The 12552-nt window shown below is 41.4% G+C and overlaps 1 protein-coding gene across 1 annotated transcript in view; it reads left to right on the top strand.

The window, feature by feature from the left end:
* CDK5RAP2 (CDK5 regulatory subunit associated protein 2) overlaps nucleotides 1-12552 on the top strand; it is a 72905-nt gene that overhangs the window by 3981 nt on the left and 56372 nt on the right. The window contains 9 exon segments of the mRNA XM_071817531.1: nucleotides 1161-1271; nucleotides 2684-2760; nucleotides 3820-3943; nucleotides 4497-4648; nucleotides 6740-6896; nucleotides 8295-8348; nucleotides 9435-9554; nucleotides 10144-10236; nucleotides 12143-12361. Of these exon segments, the coding sequence (XP_071673632.1) occupies nucleotides 1161-1271; nucleotides 2684-2760; nucleotides 3820-3943; nucleotides 4497-4648; nucleotides 6740-6896; nucleotides 8295-8348; nucleotides 9435-9554; nucleotides 10144-10236; nucleotides 12143-12361 (1107 nt within the window).

The raw sequence follows: 12552 nt of genomic DNA, 5'->3' as shown, positions 1-12552 counted from the left end.
ATGCGTAAGTTGAGAGTATTGCCATTAAAATCCCTTTGTAGTGCGAACTTGTTCGCATTTTACACATTGTCTTTTATTAAGCTATAACTTTTAAATTGCAGTCGGCCTCAATTAACTTTCCTCGAGAAACTGAATGTCAGAAACAGCGTTTGTTTCAGTTCTTGGTTTATGATTGCCTAGCCTGTTTTGTTTGCCTTTTGAAAACAGTACCCTTAAGCTCTGCCACTGAAATACATGTGAGCAGAATTAAGGAATGCTGAGTTCTTTTGAAACTGTTTTTCCCTTTTGACTCCAAAATGTAATTAATATGTGAATGCTAACTAGAATTTCAACTAATACAGTTTGAGTGTCTTTGGCACTTTGACTTTTCCTGAATGAACAGGAAATGCTCTACTGGCAGCTTAAAAAGAACCACAAACCAAATGCTGGAAGATCTGCTCTTGCTAGTTGAACATGGTAGTTCGCAGAAACCTAGTTCATCTCCCTTATGGAGAAAGGCTGAGGGAGCTGGGGCTCTTTGGCTTGGAGAAGAGGAGACTGAGGGGTGACCTCATTCATGTTTACAGATATCTAAAGGGTGAGTGTCAGGAGGATGGAGCCAGGCTCTTCTCAGTGACAACCAATGATAGGACAAGGGGTGATGGGTTCAAACTGGAACACAAGAGGTTCCACTTAAATTTGAGAAGAAACTTCTTCTCAGTGAGGGTGTCAGAGCCTGGCCCAGGCTGCCCAGGGAGGTTGTGGAGTCTCCTTCTCTGCAGACATTCAAACCCGCCTGGACACCTTCCTGTGGAACCTCAGCTGGGTGTTCCTGCTCCATGGGGGGATTGCACTGGATGAGCTTTCCAGGGCCCTTCCAAGTCCTGACATTCTGGGATTCTGTGATTGTGTGACCTGGAGTATTTGCAGCTCCCTGGGTGAGACTGTCTTGGAGGGATGTTTCATTTTGACTTGGGTGTCATGTACTGTTATTAACACTTTCAGCATTAGAATATATATATATATGTGTGTGTGTGTATCACCCACATTTAGCCATGTTAAATCTCAAATTCTAACCTTGCACTGTGCAGAGCAAACCCAAATGATGTTGTTTTCACTCTTTGTTTTACTTGGTTTGAAATGCGTGGCATAATTTGCTCATTTTCTTGCTTATTTCACAGCAAATCACTGATCTGAAAAAAGAGAACTTCAACCTGAAGCTTCGTATATACTTTCTGGAGGAGCGAATGCAGCAGAAATTTGATGGTCCCACTGAAGAAATATACAAAATTGTATGTGCTTAGAATAATTGAATAGAATTATATATATATTTTCTCGAATTTGTTTTTTGAGGACATTACCTGTTTTACTCAACTTTTGAGTCTTTTTTGTTGTTGAAAATTTTGATGTGATGAGTTTACCGAAAAGCATTAGGCCGGAATTAAATAATAACTAAATTAAAATGACCTTTATAAGGTGCGGAAAAATTAGTTTCTAATGTGTGTGGGCCCGTAGTTATGGGACAGACTCAGACATATTGTATTTCCTGTAAGTGGTTATGAGTCTTTGATGGTTGTTCTGCTGAAGTCATGTACTGAATGGGGAGCAGAGGAAGCAGCAGCACAGCTCCCCTGAATTTGGTACATGGTTGTTCTGCTTTCTACTATTGGGCAGTTCAGTTCACCCTCTGTTCTTCTCTGGGTTTATCAGCTGTCAGTACAGCTACCCAGAGGTTGTTTGGGCACTCCAGCTCAAAGTTGCTTCCTTTGAAGCACATAGATAAATTTCTACCGGGCCTGTGTGTAGCTTCTAGTTTTATTGCTCTAAACTGAGAGAATGTGTATTTGTACAGGATTCAGGAAAACTCTTTCCCAGGTCAGCTTGTAGAAAAACTTGTATCTTTTTAAGCTGGAAGAAGGATTTGAGTCGAGTGGTATGTCTTGCATCCTCATGATTTCAGGTTTGCAGATGATAAATAAGGATTTCTTATGCCCTTTGGTGCTGCCTGCGCTCTAGAAGGGGAAAAGAGTCATTTTGGTAATGCAGTAGCATGTTATTTATAACAGATGCTTGCATCAGGTCTGTTTTCTGTAATAGGATGGGAACTGAAGTCTCTTGATGCTTGTCACAGTTGTTAAGTACATAGATTGATGTTCAGCTTGGTCATGGTTTCAACTGAGTGTTGCTGGTTGGTGTCTGGCCTGGTTTTCTACACTGGTGTCTGTCTTGTAGGTGCTAATGGGTTGAAATGGTGTCTGTCTGCTTGCAGCCCAAGAAGTTCTTTGTATAGTGTGTGCTTATATCCTGAATAGCTTTATCAGGCTATAACAGAATAATTTTAAGGTTATTAAAAACTCCATAGTTGATACGATCAGGTTTTTAAAAGAAAATGAAGATACCATAACTCAAAGAACCACCATGCATGGAAGTCCTAGAAACTCCCTATTATAGTAGTTACGTCTCTGTGTGTGTAGGGGATTTGTGTTGCTTGAATACAATGGTCCTGAATGCTTTTTGAGATTTCTGAAAGTCCTGAACCTTGCAGAACACGTCCTTTAAAAGCTAACGTGTCTCCATGCTATTCTTAGCCCAATTATACTTTATATTTGCTGGTCCAAGCAAAAAGCAATCTACACATTGTCAGTGACTTTTGGGTAGAGTGACCTCTGAATTCTCTCCAGATGGTTTTATTCTTTTGTCCTAGAACATTGAGCTGAAAGTCGAGATAGAAAGTCTGAAGCGCGATCTGCAGGAGAGAGAGAAACTGCTCATCAAAGCCTCGTGAGTACCAGTGTATTTCTTGATGTTACTTAGGATTTCCAAGATCTTACTTCTATTTTTTTTTCCCCCTGATGTTTTAGGAATATGAGGATCCCACAGTAGTATTTTAAGAGCACTCACCTAGAAATCACTGAATTAATTACAGAAGTTATGTGTGTGAATTCTTAAACGCACAATGGTCTTAATGTAATTATACTGGATGGTGCGACTTTGGTATTATCTTTTGTTCTGCTGTGTTTTAGGTAAATAAATGACTCTCTGGTTGGGAATGGCTTAGCATTCCTCCTGTAGAAGTTAAGCTAAGAGCTTAATTGTCTCGACAGGTGAAGAGGTGGACTTTTTAGTTTTTTACAACACTGGATTGAGAAGACATGGCACAAAACACTTCCCGGTCAGGCTGAGAGAGCGGTTCAGAACTCATCTAGAGTGAATCTGGTGGCTTTTAATGGTGTAAAAATGAATGGACTTTGAATTCCTGCTTTTCTGTCAGACCCTCTTTTCTAAACAAATACTACTTATTTAAAAATTACATAATGTTATGTTGTCTTATGGCATGGGCAAGGTGCAATACGCTTTGGGGAGGGAATGGATGACTGTAGGGCTGACAATAGCCTGTTAAACTGCTACTCTAGATGTCTGATTCAAAACTACTTCAAGCTGGCAATGTCTGACACTACTGACTGCTACATGAGCCTCGTTTTTTATGGGATTTTCTCTGTGGTTTACCTCACATGGTGTTGGCTTGCTGCCAATTAGCCCTTTTCTCAGTAGTTCACAGAGGCCTAGTTTCAAATAAAGCCTTTAAAAAGATGAAGGAAATATTAGACTTTTTCAACATACATATAAACTGCTTGCTTATCCACCGTGACAAGGCTTGTGTGTGGAACTGTCACACAATAATTGCAATAGAGTGTGTAGATATTTTTGTGTAACCTTAAAGTGACAAGCAGGTAGAGATGAAGTGGAGACACTTGTGCATAATCTGTCAACCGCTTGCACTTTAAATGTTTTCCACTCTGATATGCAATGGGATCTCTGTCTATTATTATGGTCTTTCAGTAAGGCAGTTGAAAGCTTGGCCCAGGGTGGTGAAGCTGAAATACAGCGTGTGAAAGAAGAGGCACAAAAGAAGATGCAGGAAATGGAAAAAATCCTGACTAGCAGAATAAACCTTCTGGAAGAGGTGAGTGGCTGAAACTGAAGGAGTAGTTGGAAATCAGTACTGTCCTTGTACGATTATCTGAGACTTGATACTGTGATCTACATGTGTTTTCAAAATTGTTTCAGCTTTCCTGGAAAAATAACCATTGCAAAACCAGCAGGAAAAAAAAATGAAAGGGAAGATGGTTTTAGCTGCTCTTGAAATGTCAAATACGAGGATAGCAGTTCTTCAGGAAATTCGTACCTATTGGTGGTATTTTAGGTACACTCAGCACAAACCTTTTGGTTCCTGAATTCCACTGGCCCAGGCTGCCCAGGGAGGCTGTGGAGTCTCCTTCTGTGCAGACATTCAAACCCGCCTGGACACCTTCCTGTGGAACCTCAGCTGGGTGTTCCTGCTCCATGGGGGGATTGCACTGGATGAGCTTTTGAGGTCCCTTCCAATCCCTGACATTCTGTGATTCTCTATGACCTTTGTTCAGTTTAATGGAATTGGGGTTTCTTAAAGCATTCTTTGTGCTTTTGGATAGGTAGAGAAGTTCCTAAATTACTGGGATTGTGTGTTTTAATTACAGAATCTTAAAACTGCCCAAGAAGATGTGGAAAAAGCTGTTGCAATGACAGAGAAGGAGAAAGCTCTGAGAATAGCTGCTGAGCAGAAACTTTCTTCAATTATGAATGCCCCTGCAGAGGATGTGGGTACAATTACAGGAGCTGAGAAGGACAGGTCAGAACTCCTGCTGGTGATGTTTCTAACTACTGAAATTGTTTATTGCTAAAGTATGACGAGTTGACATGGGTTTCAATAGTTTGATCGTACCCTCAGATATGTGCGTGTTACTGGCCATCTAACCTATTCAGCTATTAAATGAGCACAGCAACCAGTTTACATACTGCATGATAGCAAAATCATCTTTAAAAGTTGTCTGAAAGTGTCAAAGAATCAGTCTGCATGTGACATGACCATGTCCTGCTTTAAAGCATCTTTGTAACTTCGCTGACTTACCTCCTGCTTGCTGCTTTCTTGAACCATTGCTGAGTAGAACTTGGCTCTTTCATTGGTGTTCACTTACTGATTTCATGGTGCTTATGTTCTCTTCAGTCCCAGTGATGGATCGGTTGAGGTTGGTAAATGTAATGGGAAGGGAAATGCAGTGTGTTTGGGCTTCGTAGATTTGATTGTGCTTTGCAAAGCACTGGCTTTGCTTTGTTTGGCAGGTACTTGGAAAGGTACACAAGTTGTTCAGTAACTTTAGGTGGGGGAAATGTAAAATCTCAACAGGCTGGAGGTTGTGTGTTTTGTGTGTTTTTTGTTGTTTTTGTTTTTCAATAACTCATGTAGGGTAATGTACATTCCTGACAAGTCCCCCAGTAAAGCTTGGTTAGTTAGGGGATGTGGGCCTGGGGTGGAGATCAAAAGATTGCTATGATTCCTTATACTTTGGAGTGTCCTTTCCTGTCTGTTTGTGACTGAACCTGGCAGGTAACTGCCCTGTGAGTAGCCGCATAGTTGGTGTACCCTGGTACAGAGAGTTGTGCTGACCTGAGGCTTTCATCTCATCGGTTTTGTATTACAGTAGGACCAAAGCGAGGTTTGCACTGTTTTCTGGGCAGTTTTTGTAAAATTATAGAGGTTTAAAACAGAAAGTCTGAAATCTACAGTGGCACAAAATTATGAAACTATTCTAATAAGTTTTGACACTGCATCTTATGTGTCACCTTAGTAATTATAACTTGGCTTTCACATTACCTCCCCAGTTTCCCTTTCCTGTTTTCCTCTTTCTATCCATTAGTCATCTGTATGAACACAGTTGCTCTCCTGAGTGACTTGAGCTGGGAAGGACTTAGGAAACAAGTCCCTTTGAGAGGTACTTTGGTTGCCAGCTCTCTAGATTGTGTGAAAACAGTGCTTGAAGTGTGGAAACAAATTGTCAGGATTGGATCACTGAAGTGAAGGCTGAGTGGAGTATGATGAAGAATGTCTCTCTTCTCCCCCTTCCGCCCCCTGTTGTTATCCAGAGTTAGCAGGATCTGCTGTAAGTACATACTGCTAGAGCAGCGTAAAGATTCACAGGACCAGAGAAACACAGTGCTAATGGAAGAAGAGAATACTTGATTTCTTCAAGTGAATCAAATATTAATGTGCAATGCTTTAAACTTGTCTGGGAGAAGCACATCTGGAATTCATATTGTGTTAAAAAAATACTTTCACCATCTCGGCTACAAAATACTGAGAGAATGGCAGCTGGCATCTTATGCCTGGAAGTTTTCACATATAACCCTTACGTCTGTCAGAAAACTCAAGCGTTATTGTTTTTAGAATACTGGAAGTGCCAACATGTGTATTGACTAAAGAAGGTAGTGCTGACCTAACTTCTTTTTTTCTTTGCTTATGTGAAACAAGAACCAGCTTAGGTATGAATACAAATGAAACTGGGTACTTGAGAGACAGTGATGGCGCGTAAGGATCGGTGGCGTATGTGCTAAGAAGTGGAATAGATTGATACGCTTTTTGTGTGTGTTAAAAAGGACAATGTAACAAACCTTGAAGCTTAAGTGTTGACATTTGAAATGGTACTGGAGGAAAATAAAAGTGAGCACTTTGTGGATAGCTCAACCCTGGTTGTTGCTCTCTTTGAAGTCACGGTGCCTTTTCTGGGTTCTCTGGAGGGAGAAGGGGCTGTGAAAGTCTCCCCTCAGTTTTACACATATTGTCTGGAGTCTTTACGTAGGAAAGTTGTCCTCAAGATTCACTGCAATGACTGGAGAATTTGTGGTAGGTGATGCAAAATTAATCTTAAAAGTCTTATAATTTTAGACTTATAGAGCAACTGAATCTGTCATTGAAAAGTAAAGAAGCTCAAATTCAACACCTGGAAGAGGAAAAGGCTCAGAGTGGAGATGGGAACTTATCAGCAGAAAAAATCAGAGAACTTACCGTCGCTCTGAGGCATGAAAAAGATAGTGAGATAGAGGTGAGGAAACTGGCTGAACAGCTATGTTCTAAATCTCATGCGGTCTAGGATCTTTAAGGATTTGTGCTTGATGGTATGTGAGTGACTTAAGCCCATTTTTAAAAATACTGCTCTCCACGGTTACTTCCTTCTCCATTCCCTGAACATTCATGGGTTATATTGTGGTTTGGCGGTCAATATTCGTCCTTATTCTCCATGCTTACCATTCATTCCATGAGAGGTCGTGTTTCCCATTGACTTTATGCCTGTATTTTATTATAGATACTGTGCAATTGCTTTTTAGAAGTGTATATATATATATAAATGCAAGATGTTAATAGATTCCTCAATAGATGACGTGACTCTGTAGACGTTCAGAATGTGAGTCGAGAGTTTGTTTTGGGAAGTATCTCTACTATTGTGAAGAAGCTGTGGTAAGGGAGTTAGGCATAAAAAAATCCCATGAACTAAAGTGAAAGTCTGACCTTTAGCCTATGAAAGGTGTTAAGAGTCAGTATTTTATTTCACTTGACTCTGAAAGCAGGAAGACAGATCTCCTGAAAGCTGAAAGGCAGAAACAGGGTTTTAAGGCTTGTTGTCTTTTTCCACTGATCATTCAAGCAATAAATTAAAACTGCCACAATTAAAAATAGTCACAGAGGCTGTTGTGCTTCTGAGAAATTTTCTGCCCTTTTGCATTGGAACTTAATATTGAGCAGTACCTAAATACCTTTTTAGTCTATAGCGAGAGCAGGCAAGGGAACCTTCTACAGATGGACTGATTAGTGGAATTAAGTGTTCAGTTCTGGGTCTTCTTGCAATTAAATCAGTATGTGTCAGGAAAAACTACCCTGGTTTCACAAAAATATTTGTGTGTCAAGGTGAAAATGAGGACAGTGTCATCTTGAATCATTTCCTAGGAGGTGGACAGACTGTGTCATCATTTAGGGATGCAGTATTGCAGAACAAATTCTGATGAATACCTTTGCACAACTCTGTTCTTCCATATGATTACTTAAAAAAAAAAATTCCGTAACTTCCCTGAGGAAAAGTGCTAATTAAAATCTCTCTTGAGAAAAGCATCTTGCTGACATAGATAAATGTCTCTTGAAAATGCATTTTTATTAACTCTGCAAGTGCAGTTGTCCTGTCTTGTAGAAGAACATGTCGTGTGTTGTGGGGTTTTTTCCTTGTCTTCTTCCTTTAGACAGGCTCATACTGTGCCCAAGTAGATTTGTAGACTGCTAGGAAGGAATGTTTAATGTAGAACAGTTTTGAGGTGCATACTAAGTCTGTTGTGTTATTTCTTTTTTCTCCCCAAAGTTTTTAAGCTCGTTTTGCTTTATTTTAATGCTTCATGAGTTACATTTATGTTTAGAATGAAATTACTTGTATGTAACAGCTGTTTTGTTCTTATAGGCTATTAAAATGGAGCTTAGAAATGAGAGAAATTCCTTTGAAAAAAAGATTCAGGTAAGTTCTAATCTTGTTTCTATTTCCTTGCCCACTTCAGTGCATGTTGGTGTCTCTTGTTATGCATTCATAGATACAGAGAGGCCTTGGCTCGAAAAGCAGCAAAGCAAGTCCTTTGGTAAATGATCCTCTCTGGTGTTCAAGCAATATTCAGTAAAGCTGATAGGCATGCTCATCAAATATCGAAGCTGATGCTCATGGCCTGCCCATGAGATTACACTTCTTATTACTATATTCCAGGCACCTTTAAAATTATGACTTGCATTTTGGGGCTATATTTTACGTTAGTAATCTGAGTGATATGATACAAGAACTCAGGTCCTGAGATCCGCTGATCAGAGGCTGTGCCCTGTCGCAGTCGGGCAGAGGTAGGGGACAGAAAAGATGACAAGGGTTGGAAGCGAGTTCCAGTTTCGGGCCATGGGAAACCCCCCTCCCTACCTGCTTTGCTTCCCCAGGTGCCCCTCCCTAATAGGTTTGAGGCCCTGGATCTTGAAGAGGAGGTAGGTGAGGATGTGGTGCAAGGCCCACCTACAAGGTCACATAGAAAGAGGCAGTTGACCCCACACCTCAAGATGGCCTCAAATAAGAAAGAAAGAAGGGTAATTGTAGTAGGCAATTCGCTTCTGAGAGGGACGGAGGGCCCAATCTGCAGAGTTGACCCTCATCGTAGGGAAGTGTGCAGTCTACCTGGAGCCCAGATCAAGGACATGACAAGGATGCTCCCCAACCTGGTGCCCTCAACAGACTACTACCCACTGCTGATCTTCCAGACAGATGGGGAGGAAGCTTGAACTTGAGAATAAACTGCTTCCCAGTGAGGGTGGCAGAGCCTGGCCCAGGCTGCCCATGGGGTTGTGGAGTCTCCTTCTCTGCAGACATTCAAACCCGCCTGGACACCTTCCTGTGGAACCTCAGCTGGGTGTTCCTGCTCCATGGGGGGATTGCACTGGATGAGCTTTCCAGGTCCCTTCCAATCCTTAACATTCTGTGATTCTGTGAACTCTGAGCGAGTGTGCTTATTAATGTGTAGTTACAGTATCTCTTAGTGGGAAGTTAACGCAACTTTCACATCATCTCCTTTAGTCACTTCAAGAAGAGCTGCAAGAGAGAGAAAACGAGCTTGCTGTGGAAAAGAAGAATGGTTTGAAAAGGGATAAAACCATTCAAGGGCTAACGGTGGCATTAAAAGCAAAGGAAAAAGAGGTATGATGGTGATGATCTTGCTGGTGTGTTGAACTCTCATTGGGAGTGGAGTGTGTTGTGTATGTGCCAGGGGTTGACTGATCATTAGGAGGCTTTGAGTGGGTCCTTAATCACAGCTGCCGTATCCGTAAGCAATTCTGTTTATCTGGAGTTTTGGGTCTTGGACTGGAGGAGAGACAAAAAAGCTACTTAACTGATATTTTCTCCCGTAAGAGCTTTGAAGAAAAATGTTCTCAGTTGCACATTGATTTCTATCAGCTCTGAGCACCACTTAAAAGGTATGAGAAGTATTTTATGTTGTTGAGTAAGCGGAGCTGTCATAAAGACAGCGAAAATAGGAGAAGTCGACATCAGCTGAAATTCAGATTTTGTGGAAGAATGGGAAACGTTTAACATGAGTGATAGGCGGTCTAGTGCGTGTGGTATAAGAACGAGAATTTATTTATAGAAGATTTGTTATGATGTATTTGGTGTTTTTAAAGTATTTGTTTTGTGTAGTTGGATGAATGGATAATGAGATGGGATTGCTGAATCACCATCCCTTGGAAATAACTGTTTCTACATAGTATTCATTTTACTTTATTTAAAGAATGAGGAGCTTGGTTCTGAAATAGAAGATCTAAATGCTTCATTGGCAAAGGCAAGAGAGGCAACTCACAAAGCACACGTCCAAAAATTCAAGGTAAGAAGCAAGCAATTAATGTGGCTTCCCCCATCCCTGCTCCTCCCTTCTCCATAATTCCACACAGCGGGTAGTGCTTTGTAACTTTGCAAGTACAGGAATGGAAAATAGTTTAAAATGTTGTTTAAAATGTTTAATTTTTCTTACTTTGAAATTTCCCAAACCAAATTACTTAAATGATACAGTCTTAAAATGTCAAATTACTTATCTTGTTTCTTGTCAGCCACTCCTCCCAGCTTCATGTCATCAGCAAACTTGCTGATAGTGCACTCTATTCCCTTGTCCAAATCATTGATGAATATATTGAATAATATAGGCCCAGTACAGACCCCTGAGGCACTGCACTGGATCCAGGCTTCAGCTGGACTCTGCCCCATTGACCACGACTCTCTGGCTTCTTCCCTTCAGCCAGTTCACAGTTCACCTCACTACCTGCTCATCCAGACCGCACTCCCTCAGTTTAGCTGTGAGGATGCTGTGGGAGGCTGTGTCAGATGCCTTACTCAAGTCAAGGCAGATCACGTCCACCGCTCTGCCATCATCCATCCATCTTATGTCCTCATAAAAGTCAATGAGGTTGGTCAAGCACGCCTCCATTGTCCAGCCTTCCTCTGGGGCCTCAGCGGTACGGGGCTCCTCAGCACAGCCCCCAGCAGAGCAGACAGAGACAAAGAAGGCATTCAGTAACTCTGCCTTCTCTGTATCTTCTGTCACCAGGGCACCCACCTCGTTCATCAGTGGGCCTACATTGCCTCTGGTGTTAGTTTTATCTGCCATGCATTTCCTGTTGTCCTTGACCCCTCTTGCCAGGTTTAATTCTAAGGAGGCCTTAGCTTTCCTAGTTGCCTCCCTACACCCTCTGACAACAGCCTTATATTCTCCCCAAGTGGCCAGCCCCTCCTTCCATGATCTAGAAACTCTCCTCTTCCACTTGAGCAGACCCAGCAGTTCCCTGTTGAACCACGCAGGTCTCCTGGCTCCCTTCCTTGATTTCCTGCACGTTGGGATGTTCGGAGTCTAATGCAGCAGTAACGTTGAGTTCTCACAGAGTGCCTCCATTTCTTCAAAAGCCATTTGTTTCACTTAAGGCCAAACTTTAAACATTCTCTATTGAGAGAAGTATATCCTATTTCTTATTCAGGTCACTTTGGCCTGTGTGTGTATCTGTAGCGTATATTTGCTTTTTCATACCTGGGAAGTCCTACTTAGAAACAGTACTCTGATTCATTTTTATCAGAGCTTGATAATTTTTGTGAAGTTGTAGATTTAAAAAGTGTGCAACTCATTCCTCCTGTCCACAGAACCCGTGTTGTACTGTGGGTGACAGAGCAAGCCCTTCTCCTCACTACTCTGCTCCTTAGCTCCAAGCTTGGGTTGAAGGCAGTTCTCTGTGAGTAGATCCCGCTGGGCAGCCCCACTACTCCTGTCACCTCCATCGTGGACTTGGAGGCTGGTTATAACAGTATGTGATGGGGAAGAACACGGATCAGACTTGCTATTTCATATAAAAAATATGCTTGTGACTTGGTAATGGCTTGACCTAGTCTGAAGTCAGATAGACCCCAAAGTAGAAAGTTTTATGGAATAAGAGCTTTGGGAACCAATAATAATTATATGATCTCATTTGCACTATGGGTTCCTTTGCAGGTTAACCTTTATCTAATTCTTAATTATCTGAGACGCTGTCATCCTGCGCTGGATGTCACCGAAACCTGTGTTACGTTAGCTCAGAACATTTTCAGGGTAGCACTTTCCCTCTTGTGTGACTGCATCTCACCGTATTTTTGCACCACAGTTGTGAAGCACTGGAAAGTTGCACGGGTAGTGGGTTTGGACACAACAGGAGTAAAGACTTCCCGTCTCTACAGAATACCTTCTAGAACTTGAATGCTTCTTTATATTTCAGGGTGCTGAGGATTATCAAGCTCTCTTGATGGAAAAAGAGACCCTCTTAGCAGAGCTGCGGTCAGAAAACCTTACAAAGGATGCTGAGAATCGTAAACTACAAAGGAGGATTAAAAGGACCGATCAAGAGCTAAGCGATTTGAATTTAGAAAGAGAGAAAATGGAGAAGGAACTGGATGAAGCACAACTACAGAAGAGCAGAAGTGACAAAACCATTAATGTTATTATCATTTTTTTCCTTTATTTCATAAAGCTTAAAAATAATTTAGCACTTATAGCATGTTCTTTTCCAACAATTAGTTTTTTAATTTGAATGATTTTTGGAAAGGTGAATGCATCTGCCCAAAGCCAGTGTTCAAAAGAATGTGGCCAAGAAGATTAAGGAAAATTCTGGCACGCAGTCTAAAATAA

The sequence above is a fragment of the Patagioenas fasciata genome, chromosome 20 (assembly GCF_037038585.1).
Source record: "Patagioenas fasciata isolate bPatFas1 chromosome 20, bPatFas1.hap1, whole genome shotgun sequence".
Classification (NCBI taxonomy): Eukaryota; Metazoa; Chordata; class Aves; order Columbiformes; family Columbidae; genus Patagioenas; species Patagioenas fasciata.
The sequence above is the reverse complement of the archived record's forward strand: the minus strand, read 5'-3'. Positions and strand labels throughout refer to the sequence as shown.